This window comes from Drosophila miranda, chromosome 4 (genome assembly GCF_003369915.1).
Source record: "Drosophila miranda strain MSH22 chromosome 4, D.miranda_PacBio2.1, whole genome shotgun sequence".
NCBI lineage: Eukaryota > Metazoa > Arthropoda > Insecta > Diptera > Drosophilidae > Drosophila > Drosophila miranda.
In genome coordinates this window covers 19,463,975-19,488,706 of record NC_046677.1, presented here as the reverse complement: position 1 = coordinate 19,488,706, position 24,732 = coordinate 19,463,975, and the positions used below count along the sequence as shown (strand labels likewise).

The window sequence follows — 24,732 nt, the reverse complement described above, 5'->3', positions numbered from 1 at the left end:
TTTTGCTGGGTTAGAATACAAATTGCTAATTAGCAACACATTTGTTTATTGAAAGATATCGAAATATGTCACCTGTTTCCAAAATAATACCGTACAATAGGTTTAGTAAGGAATATGTAAATGTTTATATGATCGTGGTCGGAGCTGCTTTTATATATTAGTGTGCGCCAGATGCAGCAGCCGAAAACTCAGATCAGATCCAAGCGATGACGTAGATAAACATAGGTAACACCAGGCAACACTTTTTTCACGCTTCGAACCGAACCGACTTTTTCTGATGGATTTGGGACTTAAAAATGTTATATGTTGAACAATTATTTTAAAAATTTATCGGATTCGCTTGAAATACGTTCCTGTGGGGTTTATGGGGTCGATAATTACGAATTTGAAGTCAGATATCAAAAATTAAAAAAAAAAAATGATCCCAATATGGCCAATATTCGGGATCGTGGCTTATTACTGCGTTATGGTCAGTGTCGGGAGTCCTGCCGTGTGGCGGTAGGAGAATATTCGGTGCGCAGGTTAAAACACACTCCGAAGTTGTAAAGGAGTCCACCTACCTTTGGCACAAGTACCGCTTAAAAAGTTGGTTATGATTCTCTCCCGCGACGCTCCTTTTATTGCCGTAAGTGAGGTTTTGGGTCTCCTGTCTGGGTTGTCTTAATGGTTCCGTGGGTCAGGTGAGAGTGTGACCGTTGGTTAGTGCGGTACGGTAACAATTGGCTACAGTTCCCCTGGCTGAGGGCGAGTGCGCTTGTTTTAATTCAAATGCTGGGTGGTATCAGAAATTGTATGCTTAAGCTTACTTTATTTTAAATGAAGATCTTCAGGTTTTTTTTCTTAATCTATAAATCAACGTTGTTTTCTTAATGATATATAATGTGATGATCTATTTATATGTGTTGTGGCGCAGGCGTTGTACGTCCTGGCACTGGGCGTCACCCTCCCGTCTCTTTTTACAGTCGGGCGTTGTCGGTGGCTTCGTCTACTCCCTTTCGCATCTTGATCCGACGCTGTGCGTGTTGCGGGCGATCGGATATCCTCTTCTTTACCAGGTCGATGTGCGCTGTCGAAAATTGGACGCCGGCTGGTACTTTCCAGTCGGTCAGGATTGCACCGGCTGGTACCTCCCAGTCAGTCAGGATGGTACCGGTCTTTGCAACGTGTTGTGGCTCTGGTTCTGGAGTTGGTCTTCCTTCTAATTTCGCTAGTCCGAGTTCAAGCACGTCATTGTCTGCTTCCTCACCTGCTTGGCCCAGATTAGTTTTAAGAAAGCTCTTGGTGGTGGTATCTCTACCCGGTCTTCAGCTAATTTCTTGGCGTGTGCTGGTTTTTTGGTGGGGCCGAAACCTTTGCCCCTGACACCCTCATCCGGGCTGCGATGGGCGGCGAGGCTGTCAATACCTTCGTACTCTTTTCTTTGTTTTACTTCGCAAGCATCTTCTCGTTAAATTTTGTTTGCTGTGGCTTCGAATTTATTGTTCTCCATGTCTCTGAAAAGATAGAGAGATGATACCATTATTGTGTCTGTTGTTTGATATTCTCTGTTTTCGGATTTCGGCTTTGAGACATATGCTCGTATATTTTTGTTAGGAGCGTTGTCTTTGACTGGGATCTTACAAAAACAGTTGTATTTTGGTTCTAGTTTGGTTATTGCTTTGTCGATTTTCTTCGAGTGAGTTTTCATCCATACTATTTCCTCTACTTTCGGTTTTCATTCTCTTCGTCTTAAGTTGTAATATCGTGTTTTTTTACTGAAGCTTCTTCCATGTTATGTTTCATTATCGGTTTTGTTTTTGTCTGCTTTTTTTTATTTTTGTTCTTGTTAACAAGTAGTTTGGTAGTTGTTCGTCCCATTTGTTGTGTTTTCCTTCGTTCGGTCGGGTTTACTTGCAGTTTTTGTGGTGCTGGGAATAGCAGTAGCATTACCTGCTTCGTCTTTCTGCTTGTAAATTGTACTCTTTGTTTTTCCTCCTCTTGCCAGTATTTTGTCTCTGTACGCTTTTATGAGGTTTTCATATATAAATATATATATATATGTATATACTTTTTTGATAGATTTGGGACTTAAAAAAATATTAAAATATATATTTTTTGTATGGTTTAATTATTATTAAAAGGAGTTTAAACTCTGGTATTTTTTATCGTTTTTCAGAGATAGTGCTTTTTTCAGAGAACTTAATTATCTGAAATCTGGTTATATTGAAAAATGGTGCAAAGTTGACAAATGCAGCAATAGATTTTACCCGAACACTTTGTAGCTCAAGTTTATAGTGTAAAAAATATTAAGCATTCAAATTAAATTTAAGTGTCATAGTATGGCACTTACAAGAATAAAAAAAAAAATTTCAAATTAAATTTTGAAGGTTTTTTGACTCTGAAAACTTTGGAAAAGTTGCAATAAATTTATTCCTTGGGGTTTTGTATTTTTCTGGTACAGGTATATTCATTGAGCGCCGTTTAAGGTATCGTTTGTAAAAATCGATAGATAAACTGTTGAGGTGCAGTCGTTTGACCAAACCTTCAAATGCCGCATTTTATAGTTAATCTCCGTTACGTTCCTTCCCAAAACCAGTCATTAAACATTTTTAACGTCCTAAATCTATCAAAAAAGTCGGTTTGGTTCGCTACATCTGCCTCACCTCTCAAATCAACACCAGCCGTTAAATCTAGCTCCCCTCCGCCAGGAGACGCACGCTGGACGAGAAAGAGTGATAAAGCACATCGAAGGAATAGCGTATACACTACAAATCGATTTGTTCATTCTGGCTATAATAATGATACGATGGGATCCAGACTCGGCAATCTGGTAAATACATAGGTCGTTCCCAATGATTCGTTTTCGGTTTTTTCGTATCTCCAAAATTGTGGATGCCACGGATTTCCGTCCTTTGTGGAGTCGGAAAAGGGCGGGTCAAAATTTTGGAATTTCTCTCCCAGGCGAATTCCTAACGACGAAAGGAAAACACATGGAAGTCCGGAAGTTTCAATCCAATCAACGATGTTCAATTGTATACTTAATACTTATTCAGCTTTGTTCTATTAATAAACAAAAAACCCCAGTACGTACATTGTACATATATACTTTTCGGAGAACAATTTAAATGCCGACGCAATGGTTACAAATACAGTAGTACCTGCTTCGCTCAAGTACTCACCTGTATGATAGGCAATTACAAAAGAACTAAATATGACCTTATATTTAATAAATGTTTACTAAAAACAAATCATTTTCTGACTGTTGTATGGTTCTATAACCAGAGACCTAGTCGCAGTCTAGTACATAAACATTGAGGTCAATTAACGATATATGCTGTATATAAAATATAACAGTATATATACATTTGAAACCTATACTATCTATATAAAAACACATTTGATCTATCCCAAACCTTAAATTTAATTTACAGAGATTTATACTCTTATTATAGCGCCTAAATCTTGAATTTTGGTTGCGGTAGCTAGCTAGCATTTGTCTACCTAGACTAATGTTGTGGTTTAAAACGCAAGACCAACCAAAAAACAAGAAAAAATAAACAAATTTGTTTAAGTTAAAATAATACCCCCACTTACTACAAAACGAACAAATAGAGGGCACATTTGAATTTTTGTAATTTTTCGCCTTTGTTGCTTACAGACTTACAAAATATAATAATACAAGTCTCAGGGAAAGAGGGCTTTGTTAATTTTAACCCGAAGATTACATATTATTCCCTAAACCAGCACAAGTGTAAGCTGTTCAACACACATAATGCATCGCGCAACTGTCACATGTTAGTGGTCAGGCCTCAATAAGCCCCACTTACCAGTACTCACTTTTTCCAGGAATAGCCCTATTTACTCGTACATATATGGCTTTACTGATTTCTACATTACAAAATTTACATGAGTTTATTATTAAACATTATTTTTAGAACTACTTAAATAAATATCATAGTACAGTATATTTACAAATTCGATAAGATTAGCCAATTGCTTAGCAGTTTTATTTACTTTTCTACATCACCAAGAATTATAAGTCCGTAAGTATTGATTACAGGCGTGTTGATTCACCTGAAATTAAATTACAATAAAATATATTATAAGCAATATATTAAACAAATATTTGTAATATGTATGTTTTATACGAATTATGTTAGCACCCTAACATTGCACAGAAATACTTTTCTGATTTGAGAGCCCCAATGACACGTAAAACAATATTTGTTTTATTTTTTTAATTTTTACTTTTTAACAATTTACTAAATGTGTGTTTAAAACATATTTTTACCCTGATCTCGTTATACATAATGTTGTATTGTATTTTTAAAAGAATCGTAATTCCTGAGAAGGGGTTTGCTAATGTTTAAGGCGACAGCGATGCACTCAGCGACGCCCAGTTGGGACTTCCTCATTTTATCTTGCGAACTTAATGACTTCTGAAGGATCTAAAAAACGAACGCTGAGTGAACGCTTTGGATAATTTGCGCGTCGCCAAAGTTAGCCCATGCAATATGCAATACCGATAAACATTTTTTTCCGTTAATTATCGTTTCTCCTGAGTTGGGTTGCCACCAATTTGATACAAAGAACCATACTAGAGCGATATAACCTCTCAGTCACACTCTCACCGACTGGTATAACTCTTTCAATTGAAATGAAGTGTAATTCGACGATTACCCTCTGTGCACTCAGCATGGAGAATCATATGCAGAAAAAATGAAATGATATTACTGTTATCAATGAAGAATATTATAATTACCATTCGGACATGATTCAGTCGTAGTTCTTAGCCCAGTCTCTCTTCTGAACGTACTGAATAACCGTCCCACATTGGTACATGGCTGAGCTATCAGAGTTTCTACGGTCAATCGAAGATTTGGATGGAATTCGTCCTCTTTGTAAGCGAAAATCTAATACGTAAAAGGTTTTCTTCATAATGGGTATCTCATTTTAAATTCCCTGCAGAAGTGGGTTGATTATTTAATTCTTCAAATCGTTACTTAAACATATCAGAAGGCACTCTGGTAATATTTGACACGATGTACAAGGTGGACTTGATCTATTCGATTGCTTTTAAATACGTCTAAGGGGTCCGCGTAAACTCCAGTATTTCTTGTCACCTTTTCTTATCAACACTGGGGCACTATTCGAACTCAGGCTAAGGACACAGCTTAATTATATGAAAATGGAATGGAAAGACCCCAATTAGGGCTTACAACGCGGCTTTACAGGTCTCAATAAGCTGGTTGATACTCCAACTAGCGGTCTCTCAAACCTCAGCAGTTGAGAAGAGCAGTCTTGCAATGATCGTCTATCTTATCGCATTATCCCCATTATCACTCTTACTTTATCGTTATGCACACGCCACATATTTCTTATACTTAAAACAATAAGTTGTACATTACTAAATCGACCCCGATCGAAAATTTTATTTATACTTCGAAAGCTAGTGAAAAATCTTAAAATACACAAGTACGATTCGATGCCACTTTAGTGACTAGTGATTTAAATAATATAAGGAACTTCCGATTTAACCTCATTTGCGTCAATAAATGAATCTGAGAGTGCCCTAATAGGACCGGAGCTTAAGATAGGTGCTAGGATGAATGATATCGAATGATAATCAATCGGCTTCATCTGTTCAGCTCATCCGGGGGGCTGCTGAGTCGGTCATAGAATCCTAAAACAAATACAAAGGCGCCGAAAAGGCGTACTAACTAGTCGCTTCGAAAATTTCCAGCAACTAGTATACAGTCTTTGGCGACGCGCCAATGTCCGTCCTCTAGGGCAAGCGAGAGTGGTTTAAAATAATACCATAACAAATTGTATGTTTTGGACATGACTATGTCTATTTTCTGCGAGTCTGAGACCGACTAGGACTCGCCAAAGACGGCGTATTTTGTGATTCATGGACCGATAGCCTAAAAGAGAATTTAAGTAATGTAATGTAATTTGTTACTGATGCAATATCTTGGTAATTGTATTGCACAATGTCTTTGATGGTACCCTTATTCGGTACCCCGGTATTAAAATGTTCCTTTGTCTATGCTGTTTTGGTGGGGTTTATTATTTAATAAACTGTAATTGTACTCAAATGTACAATTATTATTAACTTACAGAATGCAGCTTACTGGATTTTCCTTTTTAATACCTTCAAAGAAGTACAAGATGCAGGTGTGGAATATCTTAATACATTTGCGGTTCGATCATTCATGTGTCGGATGTGTAATTAAGTCATCAGATTTTTATCAAATTTGAGCTATCTATAAAAAAAAAGCCCGCTTGTTTCTATGTTGTAAAAATATCCAGTTGCAGAAATGTGTTCTCGGAACGACTTCTTTCAACTTTCAATGTCTTTTATGTGAGCTAAATGTATGACACTGATCGGGCCGGTTCTATCAAACGGTCTGTAATAAACTAGCTCGCATATAAATAGACAGGCCGACCCATGGACAGGACATATCGACTACACATGCTGACTAAGAATATATAGTTTGTGTGGCTCTGGGCGGGGCAAACCACTGGTAAAAATCGTAGTACCCTTTTTAAGGGTATGAATTTGAGGTAACTAGTCATTGAGAAAGGGGTAAATAGTGCTTGTGTTTTAAGTTTGACAGAAAACTCACCAGATTCCCAATCTTCCTCTCCATCTTTTGGAGAAGATTGCTTATATGTGATGTATGAATCATAATTGATGTGTTTATTATCATTTATACTTCGAGTATCAGAGGTGATATTAATTTCACCATTTTCCCAAGTGGTTAAGTTACTTTTTGTAATGGACGGTGGTTTGAAAGTATGTATTTTTTTTAAATCCATTCCTGTGGAATCATTATTTAAGTTTGATGCAAGAGGTATGTTATTGGGCTGTTTGCGTTTTGACGCAGTCGAGACATTTTTTAAATTGGTTGTTGTGTCGTATTGAATTTTAGTCTATGAATATTAGATTTTTATATTACATATTTTGTTCCGGGTAAAATGTGTCTTACCGATATATCCTGGTTTTCCAATGCGGCTTTTGGTTGCTTTTTCGATTTCGTTTCATCATTGAAACACGCTTCTCCCTCGAATAATATGGAAATCTGTAAGAACAAACACCCTTAGTTTGAGATTGAAAACTTTGAAGAGTAGCTTGTGAATATAATATAATATACGGATTGAGGATATAAACAGAGGGCTTCCTTTTTTAATTGAGGCAGTCTGTATTTTCGAGAGAATTTATACATTGTTGCAAACAACTCTGAGTCAAGATTAACCATTTTCAGTTAATACGGCATAGCAACAAAATAGTCGACCAACTGGATTTGCCCATTCGTTACATGCTCTCTGCCTAAGCCGCCTAAGTCCCGAAACATGGTGCTACGATGTCTAGAAGCTCGTTACCCCCCTCTTACAGTCGAGCTTCCTGTACGACATACTCGGAAAACGGTCCTTTGTAAGCAGCGAGTCGGCTAACGTATATCATCTTGTCGAAATGACTGCGAAGCACGGTGGTAGGGCCTATCCAGTCTGATTCGAGTTTCGGACATCGGCCCACTTTCCGGACAGGTGTATACAGCCATACAAGATCACCCGGTTGTCTTCATATTTTGCCAAATAGGTGAGCAGCGTTCGGTCTAAACGTTCAACCATTCCGTTAGTTTGTGGGTGAAGCGTGGTAGTGTGGGTTTTCCCGACGTCCATTAATCGTAGGCAGGCTCAAAAACCTTTAGATTAAAAATTCCGTCCTTGGTCCGTGTAAAGAACGAAGGGAACTCCATATCGGCAAATTTTTCGGTTGCCACAAGTGGTGGTGGCTTAGGGGACTAACATGTCAATGGCGATCGTTTTACTGCTGCAGTCTTTCGATTCATTTTGCGACTTGGCATTCCGGCTCCCGGAATGTGAGGACCTATTGGCAATCGTGGCGAAGTCGGGAATAATTTCCGGCAATATGAGCAAAGGTCTTGGGGTTGAGGGCAAACAGTGACCCTAGCTATCTTTGACGGGCAAGCACGCGGGCCGTGACTGCATACAACGTTTCCCAGGAAGTTGACCAGTCTTGGGCCTGAAAAGCTCATCGATCTCCAGTAGCCGCTATGCAGATCCATTGTAGATAACCAATGCAGGGTAGTCAGAATGTTCTTAAATCGTGACGACAATGAGCCGCCTATAGACAACGCAGAAGCTGGCTTACAGACTAGTACGACCGGTGAATCCCAGGGCCTGTTGGAGGGGCGCATCGCCGTTAACAATCGTTACGCTCTTGGCTCCGCCTGCTTATGTTCTTCTACTGTACTACTTCTACTAATGTACTTCATCCGTAACACTAGAATGTCACAGAAAGCATCTAAAATGGCACTACCCAGAGCCATGACAATGGTCCTCGTTCCAGTGCGCAATTTACGTTGAATTGCGTGTTAAGCGCGTGGTTTGCTGTCTCAGTTAGATAGAGCACATTTTCTTGCGTGGAGCTGGCACCATACCCCAAAAAAACTAAAGGAGTAGCGCGCTTAGGTCCACCGTGGCTTCATGCCGTAAGAGAAAGTCGACTCCCAGAAGCCACCTAGCCTTCTGGCACCGTCTAAAGGCAACAAGTCTTGAAGCACCGAGCGGTGCTCCCTGGACTACGTGGTAAGCAGTGGTATGTAGGGCGACCTTGACGTCCCAACTTGTTGAGCAGGGATACGGAGGTGGTATGGTGGTCATATCTCGTTTCCTCTTCAGGTGTTGACGGCGGTTCTTTAATGAGCAACGGCAATACACTGTCCGTTTCGAGTTTGGGTTTGTCTATAGGTATCAACGATACAGAATCCGGCGGGGAAGGTCCAATAAGGTTGCTGAGTTCCGATATTTTAAATACTGCTTCCTCTTCTGGTGGAGTCTAGACGTCTATGTTTATGGATGCGCCCCGCGGAGCTGACTTCAGTTAGTTTCCCGATGCAACCTTTTTGAATGGCTTGGGCACTGAACGATATGTTGCCTCTAGACCTCAATGGCAAGATATGGCAGTCTATCCTTGGACGCTAGGGGAGTCGGCCACATAGAAAACGGAGCGACCGGAGTTTCGGTCCCAGTTAGAGGCGGCGCGTGGACTCTCGGCTTCGGCGCGCATTTCTTTCTAGCATTCTCTGCATGCGCCATGTTGCGGAGGTCTGACGCATTTTGGGGTGGAGTCTCTAACACACGTAGCATCGTTCGCAGGAACGGTAGAACATCTTCTCTATTTTGAGATCCATCTAGTTCTGGGAAGCGTTTAAAATTTCCGTCAATGAAGCTGACATCAATATATCAGTAATCGGGTTCACGGCACGGGCCTCTTGTCCTGGCATTATGGCTTGTTCTGTTTACAGATCTTATCGCTAACCCCACACGTGACACAAATTTGACAAAATTGTGCTATGAGGCAGGCAGGGCTGATATTCCTTTTAGGTTGGCCGTTCGATACCGTAATAAAAGCACAACAAAACTCTTATTCTTGACTTTTCACTGTAGTGAGTAATATCTGATGTGTTACCGTCGCCCGTACTACTGGTCTTGCGCGTGAGGGAAGGTTTTTTCTCAACCTTGACGCACCCTTCTTCCTGAAGCCTTCCATCCTTCTGCCCTCAGCCCGTAACAGTTTTCCATTTTTGACAATGCTCTTAAACGACCGACTGACGGCATCCTAGAACGTTCTTCTCTGCAACTTAACCATTGCGCGGCATGGGCCTTTATCCCTGATACCGTCTATATAACCATTGATCTTGCGTCCTTCCAGAAAATCGGCTGGTGCATCATTGTAAGCCAGGTGTAAGAGTCGGCTTATGTCTGTTGCGAACTTCTGAAGAGACTCTCCTTAACGTTAAACCCTTCCCTTCAGTTCATCAGTCGCTAGTCCCCTTCATACAATTTTTTATAAACAGCTCTTCTGACATTAGTTGTTAAATTTCCGGGTTGAGGACTTTATACAGACTGGTAAGTTAGTTTATGTGTTGTTCCAAGCAACTCTGAGAGACAAAAGATTGTTCAACACTCCTTCCCTATATCTCCTGTATCACTCGAGAACCTTCGACAAGAAATGAAAAAGATCACGGACGGGATTTTTTTGAAAATTGTATAATTAAAGCACAACACAATCTAACTGATACTCGTTAACTAAATACGCAAATTAGAAACAATTACTGCTTGCAATGATACCCAGACCTTGAAAAATGTTCATGCTTCTATTAACGGAATGGAACGGCAAAATTCGGCTTCTAAAAGGTTTGGTCAAAGAGCTGCACCTTAGTCGTTTATCCATAGATTGTATAAACGATACGACGCCCAATTAATAAACCTATGCAAGAAAAATACGAAAATACACGACATAATTTTTTTTTCCCCCCAATTTTCGCAGAGTTTTTGACATCAAAATTGTGAAAAAATACTGGAAAAATGATCAATTTTGAATTAAAAAGATTAAAGTTTTAAGCTGAAGCTACAAAATGTTTGGTCCGATTTATAGCTGCATTTAAAAGCTTTTCAGAATTGCAAATTTAATGCAACCAGGCAAAAGATATTTAAGTTATGCGAAATAAAAAAACTCTGTCTTTAAAAATTTAACAAAAGAACTCCAAGCCTACGGAAAAAAAGGTCTAGCTGTGAACGAACCGCCCCAAAAGAAACCTCAACCATTATCAACCCAGAAGACTTTTTAAAATGTATCAAAAGTAACTTTAATCCCTCACTATACGAGTAACTCATTTCTGTACCACGAAACATTTTAATTACACAACTCACTGTTGTATGTACATAGTACATGAATTAGTTACTTTTCATTAATCCGACTCACAGCTACAAAAAAAGGCATTGAAATTAATAATACAAAATAAACATATAAAATGTCTGCTACTAAATCGACGAGATAATTAATAAAGGGTTAATTAGTGAAGGGTTCAAGGTAATTGTTTGTACACATTTCGAAATTCAAATATATTGGGAATACACTGTAAAATTTTAGGCTACAATTTAATCACACCAGACTACCCCTTAAGAATGATAGGAAAATTAGAATAAATAATTCAGCTTACCTTGAAGTCTTCTGAAAACGATTTGTGTTTGCGGTCTTTATGAACACCATCGATTTCTGATTTTTTTAATGTGTATGTACATTTTAAAAGGGTTCCGTCGGATTCGCAAACTAGAAAATATAAGTAAAAATCGAGTACAATTCAGACAAAATTGGAAGTTTTTTTTTTTAATAACTAGTGGGAATGTTTTTGTTCTATGCACCTACTATGTAGTCTAACATGGGTAGCGAACATCATCAAGAACAAATTTTCGCGAGTAAACATTGTTAAATGCAAGCGACAAATTATGCGTGCAGTGAATTTAGCTTCTTTCCACCATGCCTAAAGTTAAGTTTTTCTCAAATTCCTTGTACTTTGTAAGTAGCTCCTCCTTCGATTTATTGCGTACGTGCCTGAACGATGCTAAAGCTCAATACTAGGCGGCTGCCAAGATCCAGAGCCGGCTGCAAGGCAAGAACCCAAGTGATCCACATGCAATGTTGAAAGGGGTGTATCACCATTGTGGATAGCGTGCAAATAATCATCTTACTTCTTGCTCAACTTCTGATTTTAGGTGATAATAAAAGCTAATAAAAAAAAACTAAATGGAATCCTCTGACGAGATTTTGAGGAGCACTACAAAATAATGACCCGCAATGGTAGGGAAATGATAGGAGAACGTTGGACTATATCTATAACTCTAAAATGTATTTATGTTTAAGAGTAAATTTAAATGCAGACAAACAATTTGTAAGGTGGTGACTTATGAAATCATATAGTAAGCTGAAATCAAGTTATACATACCTGAAGAATTTTGAACGAAGAATGTATTTAGCCAAAAATGGCAAATTGCTTTCTGTGAAGACTTTTGTGCAAATTCAAATTTTATATCACCGGCAACCGATAGAGATGGATTATTTATATTCAACACACAAGATTCTTGAAAATCAAAAGTCCACGTTTTCGGTCTCTATAAAAATAAGACAAATAGTTCGATGGTAAATATTTATGTACGTGGCCCGGATGGAATACAAGAGGGTCTTAAAAAAGACAAGTTTTTATTCGAGTCTGATACATTTATAATGCCGCATCACGTAATATAATAAATAGCATAGCATATAGCATAACATAATTATTATTTATATAGAATTTTTTTTCTAAAATGTAACGCCTGAATGGAAATGGCCATATTGAAAATTATAAAAATGACCATGAGATCTACTCAACCAGGCTTAAAACCTAATTTTTCCTGTTTCCTGTTAAGTCGCAGTGTTTTTGATGTATTAAAGCCTATGCTCGTGTAAAACCTATTACTCAGACGAGCAAAATAGGCCACATTCTGCCATATAAGACGGTGAAAAACTTTGATCATCTTAGTACTAGGCTGTATGTTTGAGTTTTAGTCGGCAAACGAATCTCTCGCTTGCGTCGTCCAAACAACACGGTTAATTTTGATCGTTTTCCGACAATTATCATTCATACTAGGCTGAAGGTACAAAACCAGTTTAGCAGTGTTATTAATGTTTCGTAAAAAGTACAAAACCACTGTAGCAGTGTTAATAATTTGTTATAAATTAGTATTAATAAAGTAACCTAAATATCAATATATTTGTCAGTATCTTTTTTGTGTATTCGAGAGGAAGAAATGAAGTAACAGAATATCTAATCAGAAAAAGATGTTATTGTTGTACATACATGTGCTTTTACATTTTCTGTTGTAGAGTCCTGTAGTACAAATACTTTACATTGTACCGTCCCTAGGTTTTTCAGCAAACTGGACTCCGAAAACCGTATTTCACAGACCTATCAAAAAAGAACGTAAAAATGATTCTTAGAATAATTGAAAATTATTGTTTTAGACAAATACATACTTTAAACATTTTTTTTGAATATGGAACACTAGAACAAACTAGGTTTGAAAAATACTGAACATATCGTCGCTGAGATGGGATTGTGACACCTTTACGATCCTTTGTACGTTTTTCATCATACCAGGCCAAGGCCTCATCAGCGGATTTCTGTAAGCCACTGTACAGTAAATATGCACAAATCATGGTACCTAAAAAAATTCAAATAGGAACTGGTTAGTTTCGATTGCATCGAACGCAGTGAAGCAATCACGCACCGCTATAATCATAAGTTATATTATAAAATATTAGTTTTTGGAGTATTTTAGTGCCAAAAGAGGTATTTTTGCTGGCCGACGCCGTTAACTCCCGTCTTCTGAAGATACCACCGTAAAGTTTTGGTGTATATAAAAACATAATATTTTCATTTTTCAGGTAGGGATCGTTTCATTCCAATTCCTTGCTTTATATTAATATTTGTCATTTATACAATTAGCTCTATTATAATTTTTATTATTAATTATTCCAATTTGTGATTTACGCGACCGGTTCAGTTACAAGGGTCGCGCATCATGCGGCAGCGCCTCTTGGTAAGTTGGTAGCTACCTTCGGCTTGGTGTCGTTTGAACCACTTCATAATGAATTTACTATTTGCTCAAATGGTATAACGGGAAACAAATGTAACAAATAGTTGTTTGACTCTAAGCCGTCCCTTCTGTGCGTTCGAAAAATATCACCAATATCACTCTTTGCTAGAGTATCCTGTGCCAATTTATTTTTAAATATTCAGAAATATATTTCGTACCTGTTCTTCCTTTTCCAGCTTTACAATGTACGGCAACGACATTTAATACATCTTCCTTGAGCCAAGAATCCACATCTTTACAAAATTTTTGTATCAATTCAATCGTTGGAGGATTATGATCTTCGAACGGAAAAATTGCAACTCTCTGTAAATAATTTAATAATAATTTATTAATGAATAAGAAAAGTAAAGGTATATCTTACCCCATGAAATTTATTGGTGTCATAACTGCGTTCAAGACATAGATTGTATATTTTATAATGATCTCCATGCTTTTCATCCAAAAATTTGAGAACATCTTCTTGACAATTTCTGTACATGCCCTCCAGTTTATCTGGCGCTGGATACCCCATGGCAATTATATTGTCGTAAATGTCTGTTAAATGAATAATTAAAAACATATTAAAAAATTAAATTAAAATTTATCAACGTCTTGCTTTGACACCACATGGCTGTCACAAGAGCTGATACAATATCTAATATATAACGAGGGGGAACGTTGTGAGCCGCGACAAAAGCCCCGGCTCTACTTTATAACCGGTACACAGTCACTATATATGTGAGCTTATGAAATATGTAATTTATTCAATATATTTTATGTGTCGTTTAATGTCATGTACACATGAAACTTCAACACTAAGTTTGGTTAAATTATTAAAAATACTTTTATTTAATTAAATTCAGATACAATCGAACTTCAAGCTCATGCGTCAAAGTATTTAGTATAATCGATTGGGGGAAGATAAGATAGCATAAGGCAACAATATTAAGCTTTTTATTTTCGCTTCGAAACAAACCGACTTTTTTTTTATAGATTTGGGGAAATTTGTTAGTGAATTATGGTTAACTTAACTTGAAAATCTGATAAATGCAGCTACAAGTCGGACCTAAAGTTGGTTGCTCTAGGCACCAGCAGGTATGGTGCCGGTAGACGGAGTCGAGGAACTGTGAGTGGAGAACAAGGATCTTGATAGCCGGGTTAGCAGTTGTGTTGCTATAAGTGCGGAAAATTAAAGTCGGGTGGACAATTTGTCGGATCCGTAAGAGGACAGCTCAAAGACGATGCCTGGAGTGTGGACTTCTATCAATCTGCGGTGACAGAGGGAGGTTGGTGGCAAATAAACTGAGCGTCAAGCTCTTGAGCTTGAGCTCTTTCGCCGCATGGTGGACCACATCGAGAAGTTCCCTAGCCCACTGGAAACCCCTAATCAAGTTTCCATCGAATAGGTGACTAGCGAGAAAGTTACAATGGCAGCCAGGAGCATTAGCCTGAACATCGTCGTATAGGCAAATTTGCCTGATCTACACAGCGGGTAAGCTGCTCGGGAACTGTATCAGTTCTAGTGATGAAGAAAGACGTAGACGTCGTGGGGACGACCTGCAACTCGCAGCTCGCATCCAACAGTGGCTGGAGCTGGTTGGGCTTGGACACGCGCTCGTGCAAACTGCGGAGTCTGCATAGTGCTTATGGTGCGGACACAGCGTGGGGAAGAACGCCGAGCAAATCACATTTTCGTGTGACCGGTTTCCAACCCACAGGCAACTGCTGGAAGACGCCCTGGGTGGTGATGTCACCTGGTGCCCTACATGCTCCGGTCGCCGAATAACTGGAAAGCGACCAGCGATCTCGCGGCAACCATTATGGTAGATCTATTAAGCGTCAGAGAATGGAGCAGCTAAGCAAGGCGAAGCCTCCTCAAGCATTGCTGCACGGCCGTCCCACAGATGGAGGGTTCGCATAGTCCTATTTGTAAATATAAGTTGTATATAATAGCCTGTCTGTATAAATAAATGGAATTTAATACAAAAAAAAAAAAAAACGCCAAAACAGATTTTCTTATTTTTGTGGGACGCAGGGATCAGTTTTAGTGCACCATTGATTCGGCATTTCCATCATATCCCTGTGTTGACTGGCCCTGGTCTAAACAAGTCCTGACATTGGAATTGTCTACAATGAAAAGCGGGAGAGAGGAGTGGACAGGAGGGGGTGTCAGGGTGTCAGACACGGGAATTTTTTTCTTCATTCTGTGCATAATAATGATCCGATATAAATTCTGCATATTCTTTGAGTAAATGAAATGTATCATTAAATGGTTTAACCTTTTTTCAGATTTTTTATGGGAATCTTTGTTTGTTAAAATTAATCTTTATTTCATTAAGAAGTATTTGCATGACTGCCACGATAACGCACTGAGACATTTTTCTGCTGCTGCGGTGTCATTACACAAGCAAGTACAGAAAAACAGCCAAAGAATTTTAGTAAAAAATATCGCTGTAATGGTTTTTGTTTGGGAAAAAGGAGCAGCGGATCTACACGGAGAATTCTCAAACAGCATAATTGTTCGGTGTTTGTGTATGTACCGAAAATGCAATTATGCTGCTATATGAAAAAAGTTCATGTGGAGCAACAGCCACCGACCACTTTTTCTGTGCAAAAGTGAACCAAATTAAAATGGAAGTTGTTGATCAATTTTAGATCAATTGTGTTTGGTAAAATTCATACGTGGAAAATGGAATATAAAGACGTAGGTATGCATTAAATTAAAAAAGATTTATATTGACGTCGCAATTGTTTTAAATAACTTATTAGTATACACATCCCGTAGAAAATATAAATTGTTGAACCCAACAAATAAAGGAACACGGCGTTCGCTAAGACCGTACTAGAAAAAAAACATGCATGGCATGAGACCAGATTGTGTTTGTCAAGGCTTGTCTCTTAAGGCTTAGGCCACTTTTTGTAACATATCAGAAACATATGTTAACGTGAAGTATAGTAGGTCTGAAGTATCTTGAAGTATATATATGGTAAGAAGTATATTGAATAAATTTGTACGTAGCTATATAGTTAGTATAGTAATTTGTGTAGTAAGTATTTATATAAACTTCTTACATGTAAGATCCAAGTCGAATCGCTCTCCTTTGTACCGAATACGATTTTTGCTCACTACATTGCGTATCACATTGGACATTAACGATATTGTGTTTGCCATTTTGTTCTCGTTGATGTGTATTCTATTTATTTAATTTTTTTTTAGTTCCAGCAATATATCCATTGGGAAAGTCATAGATTTTTTTCTCGTTGAGCAATACATCCATTAAGAACTTTATAAAAAGACGTTTTACTCATTATTAATACAAACAATTTCTGAAACAAAAAACAATTTACAGATTATTTATAAATGTATATATGTATATAGTTAAAACTAAATAGTGTTAGGTAAAAGACTATGTATAGAATATACTTTTTATACAATGTAGAGCATGTGTTGGTACATTTTCATCACTTCTTAGTTTGAACGTCTATCAAATCTTTAAAAATAAATCAATCCTTTTAATTTTTGTTACAATTACAAAATATAACTTTTTATTTACGCTTCGATCTAAACTGACTTTTTCTGATAGATTTGGGTATTAAAAGTAAGCGGTTTTTTATACAACAAAACGAGAATTAATTTGAAAAGGAACAATTTGATGACTTATTGATGCACTAACATAACACCATTACCAGGGAAATTTTAGCTTGTGCCTCCTTGAGAAATATTTTGTTTAGCCTAACCTCCAATTTGGTTCGGGAATTGTTTGTCAGGGCAACAACACTTTTCGTTTAAGCGCGATGTAGGATTATACTCATAACATGCGCGTAACAGAAGATCTGGGTAAGGACAGATGACCGTTTGCAATTTAATTTTCAATATGCATACTGCTTCTCACTGTTCGTCAGACATGTTAATAACACAGGTGTTGCAACTAAGATGTCTTGATTTTCTTAAATCGCGCACTTTCTGCCGTCGTTTTGCTTCAAAACAAGCAGTTGCAAAATTAAAGGAATTTTTATCATGCTGTATATTTACAAAGCAAGCAGGTCAGCTGTTTAAGTTTACCAGAATCGTTTGGAAAATGAAACATATCGATGATAGATCGTTTTCGCTGAAAACGTAGAACGGAAAATTAAGCGATAACCGGAGCGTGCCTGAATATTAGCGAAAACCCCCGGCTAAAGACGGAAAAATTCATGAAATTTCAGAGTGTGGCTTTTTTAGTCGCTGTTTTGTAGGAGGTCAAAATAATATAACCGTATAGAAGGAACGTTCTACTCTGTAGTTTGAAACACAAAAACTGCGAATTTCAAAATTACTAACAGCTGGTACAATAAAGATATACGTTATTGGGTCGAATATGCTGTCTTCTTTCAGTTCGACTAATTTTCTATCAGCTTCGTTACCGGTATCAAACATCAAATTTGTTAGTAACCAAGCAGTTTGTCAAAATGCATAAATAAAATATATAGAAACTTTACTTTTGCACAATTCTACACTTTCATGAAGCACTTAGATAGCACTTGTTAATATTGAACTCTGGGTGCATCCAATCAAATATGTACATATTTATGACATATTGTAAATATATGTACGTACATATATTTGCAAGTGTATCGTTAAGTTATCAATGATAAACGTAGTGAAAACTTCCGTTTCATGCAAAACGTATACAATAATATACCGAAGTTAATACAAATTCATATAAAGAAATATATATGTACATATGTCAATATACTACCTTCTGTTTAAATAATGCAGATTTCTTTAATGAAGCCAGTGTACCGTTTTCGATGGATTATAACGATTTAAATTAATAAAAAAAAACTTCTTTTAAAAGGGAATTAGAGCCCGAAAATGCACATTTTTTAAGTTATTAACATTGGGGCTGAAACCATTGCTTTGAAAACAATACTTTTCTCATTAAACAGTTAGCAAATTTGTCTATAATATGATTAACCTAATCATATATGTATATGTCTTGCATTTATTGTATGTTCATTTAGTACATACATTTGTATGCATAAACATAAACAGATTCCCAAAATCCATAGATATTGCACACAACACAGCTATCAACTGTTAAGTATATATATATATATATACATACATATGTACATACACTGCACATACATAAAATTCTGTATGTAGAACTTTCAAACGGAGTCTGGTTTTTTAACTGTATTTTAAGTGGTTATCACATACAATTTACTAAGCCACGTATTTTTTAAATTATGGTAAAACTTAAACAATAGCTCATGCTTTTTTAATATAAATTTATCAAGCGAGAGATCTACAGGGTGATCACAGTAGGAAATACGTACATATGAACATACATTATAGAGAAATGGCATAACATTTTAAGCTGTCGTGTAAGAGAGCCTTTTTTAATGTTTTTACAATTGGAAAGATGTTTATTAAATGAATTTTGGCCGAATTTTTCCTTAAATTATGCTTAATAAATGGGCTTAGAGGAATTAAATATAAAACAAGAGGAAGCCTAATTTATTTGGAAATTTTTGAGTTGTTAAAATAAATTGAAAAATAATATGTTTCAAGCGTATTACTCGTTTTACCAGACTGTGAGCTTAAGCTAGAATGTTTGCCACAACATAGTAAAACGATAACTCACTAAAAATTGTTGGAGCACCAAGTCTATTAAATACATTTTCGCTCAAAGACAAAAACGTATGATATTGTTGCCTGGTGTTATCGATTAAGTGCCTCTCTTGCTATATTTGTCGGCTTGCAGGATGCTTTCGCGAATGGCACATGCGAAGACCTTACCCTCGATTAGAGATGTGAAATTTCAGTCTAATCTTTGGAAAATTTCCATGCAAAAGGACTTGTGTGCGTAAGTTTCAGAGTTTTTAAATTTTGATGAAAGCTGCAACCTACTTGATGTCTGGGGGTCTATTCCAATTGATTCCTTAAAAAGCGCATTCTGTGCTTGATGGAGATACCAAAGATGACACGGAATCTTACTTGATGTTTGCCGCTGGCAGCAATTTCACAAAAAACATAATATGTGTGAAAGTTTTAGTGAGATTAATCAATTTCGCTAAAATATATTCCAATTGTGCTGCAGTTACCTAAGACATAAATCAAAGTGCTGCCACTCGGTTCTTGGATTTGATGAGTTAAGGACGATCATTGGTCACATCTTATCCTTGACTTATTCTATATTTTGGGATCCTCTGGGAACCAAGAAAAAGCGCTAGGAGCGCAGTAGATGCATATGGTCATACGGTAGGCGGCGGTGCTGCCGACGCGAAGGCCGAGCCTCGGAAAGATGGACATACAGAGAGGAGAAATTAGACAGTCGGGAAAACCCGAGAGCGAGAGACATGCTACGCACGTCCAGAGGGAATACGCGAAGTTAAGTGTGTGAAAGTCACGACAAACACTAGCTGCGTTGTCGTTTTGACTGGAATATGATCTAGGCTTAATTTTAGGTTTTAGTTTCCATGTCCAAGAGGTTTGTCGTTCTTGACTTGCTTAGTCGTGCATAAATGAATCACAGATGTCTTCGTTCGTCCAAAAAATTGTTCTGGCACTCACCTAACTCCAAACAAAAGCAACCACAATAAGAGAAGTGGCTCGACAGGGTGTCCCGACCTTCTCAGCAGCAGGGAAGAGACGATTAAAGAAGGTAGCTGATCAACATAGTTGGCTTCAACATAGGTGTCATGGAAAAAGGCAGAGCGAAGGTGGAATACAATAAAAAATTAGTGAAAGTGGTCCTGGCTGACGGCTGCTCCCAGCTGCTGGAAAATGACCACGGACCACCTCCTGTATGCGGAAAGGGTGTGGATTTTCCGTTCTCGCTGGGGTCCGTTTTGGGGTCTTTTCTCTGATTCAGCCACCCTGGCTTTGCTCCAACCGGTGCAGCTCCTTAATGATGTTTTCTGCCTTGTTGGCGACCTTTTCCAAGGCTGTATTCTATTTAAAGAAGTTAGTTAAATAGTTGAAAATCATCTACAGTATCAACGAGAAGTGTTTGCTTACTTATCGTTGGAATATATTATTCTTCTTTATTATCCTTGCTAATGGCAACGGCACGCACATGCGGAGCACGTCGCAAGAAACAGTATAGTATAGTATAGTGTTTTTCGTATTAAACCAGGGAAAGTGGAAAAATTTTTAACAAAACGGAAAATTTTGTTGAAGAAGTTTTAAATTTAAAAAAAAATTGGTAAGAACATTAGTGCTAGAATCAAGTTAGCCGATGCATACAAAAAAAATCAGTTTCAGCTTAGCTGTGAAATACCTCGCAGAAAAACTACGCTAACTACTGTCACCTGCGGTTGTTAAATTTTTAAGTCGGACCTGGGCTATATTGAATTGTCTTTTGATGGTTTACTTGATTAGTACTCGATGAGGTGTTTCCTTCTGGTTGTAACATACCATACTCCGTGAGAATCTTGTATGTACAAAAATACGTTTTGTGTTCTATTTTGCATCGTTCCATAATACATAGATAATAGGGTATGACTTTTCGACACTATCTTGACGTACGTTATATGTGTTGCATAAGTAAAATATCGAACATATTGTATATTTAACATTTAATTGTGAAGCAGCTTCAGCAGTGCAAATCAAATTTCAGAATGAGAGTGGAAGCTTTGGATATGTTTTGGACGGATAAGGGTCGATATGATTTAGCAGAAAAAATGTTTCACGAGGTCATTTTAAAGGTAGGTCATGATCCGATTGTACTATAGTAAAAATAATATTAGATCCCCATTCTCAGTTGATGCCTCCAAATTGAGAATTTAATATAAATACCAGCACATATTTATAATGCACAATCGCAGCCTAAAAATATAATCTCGGTTGACAATATCAGACCCCTTTTCGCGAAATTATAGTATATTTACAACAAAAATTATATTACCGCGTGCTTTCTTAGTATGCGGCTTTTTTGAGAGGTTTTCCATTTGGTTGTTGTTGTTGTAATTGCTTTTAATAATGTCCTCCAGTAGGTTTATCAAGTCATGTTGAGTGAATCGATTGCTGGTCTTTATGGTCGGTGCGACGAAGGCTGGATCGGTGGCAGACAGTAGATAAGCCCTTCGCAATATGATTTGGGTGCAAATTCAGCTTGATATGGTTGGTTTTTTATTGAGCTATCTTCTTTTACGGGTCAAATGTCTAGATCTCTGTAATGGGCGTGTTAACCAGAAAAACTTGATCAGCTATCAGTGATGGATTTCTTTCGTTAGTTCTGGTGAACGCACATAAGCCCTCAAGAAAAACGCCGCCATAGAACAGCTCTTTGGGCCCTCATGCAACATCATGGTATTGTATAGTACCTTTGGTAACCCCCAGCAGGAAGCGTTTCCAACCCCATAAAGTATATATATTCTTGATTAGCATCAAAGCCGAGTCGATATAGCCAGTCGGTCTATCCGATTTTCATGAGCGCCCAGGTCTTTGAGATATAAAAGCCAGAGCAACCAAATTTTGTATTTAGATAACTGTAATGGCTCACTGTTACACGTGTATTTTAAAATTTGGCAATTGGGCAATATTTGCTTGTTGGTGTTGGCCATAACCTTACGTCAGAGCTAAGGCTAACATTATGATTTTTGGAAAGTATATGCTAGTTAGAGCTTATTTAAAGATATAATACATACAAGACTTATAAAATTTGTTGTCTTATTTTAAAGGTATCTGAGCGGAATCACTGCAGCCCTTTAGTGTCCGAAATTGCAAAGGCTAGGGAGCATATACAGAACTCTCTGGAAAAGGTAATTAATTTCTTTTTAAATTTTTATTTCTAAACTATTTTATTATAACCATGCGCCTGTAAAGGGTATTGCGTGCGAAGTAAAATTTTGTGTGCTCGGGAATTCGCAACTTTTTGATGTTTTTTTTTAGAAATTTTAATATTTTAGTTAAATATGCCTTTGTTTTGGTAATTGCATTATGTATATGGAAACAAAAGAATACGAAACATTTGTGAAATAGCGGACAGACGACAATTGTGGCCGTGCTGACAGCTGACTTCTAGTGAGAGTGAGAGAGTGGATCCAGCAAAAAGTGACATTAAAAAACAATTTGAAATGCAACAAAAAAGACAGGAAAGATAGAGGGAGTGCAATCGGAGCTCCCAGAGAGGGCATTTCTCACATTTCATCCCTGGCCTTGGTCACCGTTGTATATCCAGGGCATCTGAAGTTTAATATAATGGCGCTGCCCGTGCTTGGACAACCTCCTGGGTATGTACTGAACTCCAGTGTTCGCAGCTCTTAGCTGTACGATCGGAAGCACCAAGGAAACGCGTCCTCGTCTGTACATGCATGTATACGTATGTGCGTGGGCAGAGCCAATTTGGTACAATTTCTTGAGCCTTAAGTTCGGGTGGCGAGTCGATTTTAAGATTGCGAACAGATAGCGAGCCGGAAATTATTCGCACAGATAAGCAAAGAAAATACAAAGTACCAGCTGGAGCTAAGTACAACACGACCGTCGGCGACAGTAGCTATCAATATGGCATCCACAATTTTGAATATGTGAAAAGACCGAAAACGCAGAATCATTGAAAATAACCGATTAACGTATCTGGATCAGATCAGATCAGATCATTGATATAGACAAAAGGCACAACTCTTCCACGCGCTTACTAGATCACTATCGTTATCGTCATAACATATCATACATAAATAAATGTTGCCCGAATGATGGAGCGAAAATTTCAGTGCTAAGTTATTTTCTTGTTTCCGTACCGAAACAAAGGGGTTCATAGAAAACCCGAGCTAACGTTCGACTGTGGAAGAAAACAAGGTACCTGTCGCAGCTCTCGCTCTGATTTTTTCAACGCTAACAAAAAAGTACTAAACTTCGTACTTAACGAAAATATGAAGTTTAAGAATTATTAAATGTAACCAAAGTATATTTATAAGTGCGGTCCTTTACCTTACGCTGTAGACTTTCTTAACAAACTGTGCTATATTTCTTCGTTCTTCTATAATATAATTAAACTTGCTAACTCGCTAACAATTCTTTTTTTCAGATTGATGTTGCTACTTTGGAAGATAAGTGCAGGTTGGAGTTTCTAGACCGAATATCGCTATTAGAAAATCAAAATATCGATTTAAAATCCCAACTTTCCAAATTAAATCAAGCATACTCCGATGTATTGAAACGTCTCGATTTGGTTGAAAATCGACTTAATTGCTCAAACGGTAACGTGAAAAATAATGATGATGATGTCGACTTATTTGCTTCAGAAAGTGAGGAAGAAACTGAGGAAGCTGCACGCATAAGGGAATCACGACTGGCCGATTATACAGCTAAGAAATCGAAAAAAGCGGTTATTATAGCAAAGTCAAGTTTAATTTTAGACGTTAAACCATGGGATGATGAGACTGATCTGCAAGCTATGGAAACAGTAATTCGAAAAATAGCTTTAGATGGATTATTATGGGGAGCTTCTAGGCTTGTCCCAGTGGCTTTTGGAATAAAGAAACTAAGTATTTCATGTGTTGTTGAGGACGATAAAGTTTCTATTGATTGGCTTACTGAAGAAATAGAAAAATTAGAAGATTTTGTCCAAAGCGTTGATATAGCTGCATTCAACAAAATTTAAGAGATGTTTAAAAATTATTGTAAAGGAATCATAGTTTCTTGGTGGCATTCTTAGCCTTAAATTAAAAATAATTTAAACGGAAATAAATAAATTATACTATTTGGAGTTTTTTAAACATTTCTACGCTTAAAACCACTTACTAAAGTTATTAGCTTATATTTTTAACTCTTGCCGTTTTTATACTCGGTTAAAGAGGTGAGATTCATAAGGATGTGTTGTAAGGAATCGAAATTCCTCCCAAGGGCCTTAAGGGTTAAGACCCGAATCACGGCGAATTGAGCGGGGCTGTAGTTGTCTATTGTATGACCAAATACAGTCAAAAGATCACGCCTTCAGCCCTGTCTCGTTAAATCTGATTGGAAAGACGAGGACATTATAATCGAAACATAATGGAACATCGACGGCAAGTTTCGCTGTTTCCAGACAGAGGTTTCGATGTCCGCTGCAGATGCTGTCCCATGAAAGAACAACAGCGACAGCGGCGTAGGATAGTCGAGCAGTGATTTCAAGGTGCGGAAACACATGCATGTACGTGTGTACAGATACGATTTGGTAAAATTTCTTGATCCTAAAGCTGGATAATATAAAAATGATATTAGTATATAAGTATTATAAATGTAATTTATAATTATAACATTTTTTTAGTAATATGTATGTATTAACTTACATTTCAAAT

At 37.5% G+C, this 24,732-nt stretch overlaps 2 protein-coding genes across 11 annotated transcripts; one reads left to right on the top strand and one right to left on the bottom strand.

The window, feature by feature from the left end:
- Positions 1-1,281: 1,281 nt before the first annotated feature.
- LOC108161604 (phosphatidylinositol 3,4,5-trisphosphate 3-phosphatase and dual-specificity protein phosphatase PTEN) lies at positions 1,282-18,772 on the bottom strand. Of its 10 annotated transcripts, XR_004473009.1 has the most exons (13): positions 18,204-18,348; positions 16,537-16,791; positions 13,847-14,019; positions 13,644-13,788; positions 12,863-13,050; positions 12,687-12,794; positions 11,796-11,961; positions 11,013-11,122; positions 6,972-7,064; positions 6,609-6,915; positions 4,742-4,892; positions 3,994-4,053; positions 1,282-1,493 (listed from the first exon to the last, which is right to left on the bottom strand). XR_004473009.1 is itself a non-coding variant. In XM_033393612.1 (12 exons), exons 2-11 carry the CDS (start codon positions 16,634-16,636, stop codon positions 4,034-4,036), a joined length of 1,410 nt encoding a protein of 469 aa, XP_033249503.1. In that variant the 5' UTR covers positions 16,637-16,791; positions 18,204-18,345; the 3' UTR covers positions 1,282-1,493; positions 3,994-4,033. The 10 variants fall into 10 exon arrangements, 9 of the variants coding, with proteins under 9 accessions (XP_033249503.1, XP_033249505.1, XP_033249498.1 ...); XM_033393612.1 differs by lacking the exon at positions 4,742-4,892 and having other exon boundaries at positions 18,204-18,345; XM_033393607.1 differs by lacking the exons at positions 1,282-1,493; positions 18,204-18,348 and adding an exon at positions 18,573-18,772 and having other exon boundaries at positions 3,842-4,053.
- A 2,216-nt stretch (positions 18,773-20,988) lies between these two features.
- Positions 20,989-24,155, top strand: LOC108162205 (probable elongation factor 1-delta). Its single transcript, XM_017296816.2, has 3 exons — positions 20,989-21,159; positions 22,135-22,215; positions 23,481-24,155. The coding sequence occupies exons 1-3, from the start codon at positions 21,073-21,075 to the stop codon at positions 24,054-24,056; spliced, it is 744 nt and encodes a 247-aa protein (XP_017152305.1). The 5' UTR covers positions 20,989-21,072; the 3' UTR covers positions 24,057-24,155.
- Positions 24,156-24,732: the final 577 nt, after the last annotated feature.

Coding starts and splice junctions, on each gene's coding strand:
- LOC108161604 (XM_033393607.1), bottom strand. CDS start 16,636: ATGGCAAACACAATATCGTTAATGTCCAATGTGATACGCAATGTAGTG. Junction 13,051..13,643: donor AGCTGGAAAAGGAAGAACAG/GTACGAAATATA, acceptor GAATTTTTTTAG/GTACCATGATTTGTGCATAT. Junction 4,893..6,608: donor AGAGGAAGATTGGGAATCTG/GTGAGTTTTCTG, acceptor TTTACGTATTAG/ATTTTCGCTTACAAAGAGGA.
- LOC108162205 (XM_017296816.2), top strand. CDS start 21,073: ATGAGAGTGGAAGCTTTGGATATGTTTTGGACGGATAAGGGTCGATAT. Junction 21,160..22,134: donor TTCACGAGGTCATTTTAAAG/GTAGGTCATGAT, acceptor CTTATTTTAAAG/GTATCTGAGCGGAATCACTG. Junction 22,216..23,480: donor TACAGAACTCTCTGGAAAAG/GTAATTAATTTC, acceptor TCTTTTTTTCAG/ATTGATGTTGCTACTTTGGA.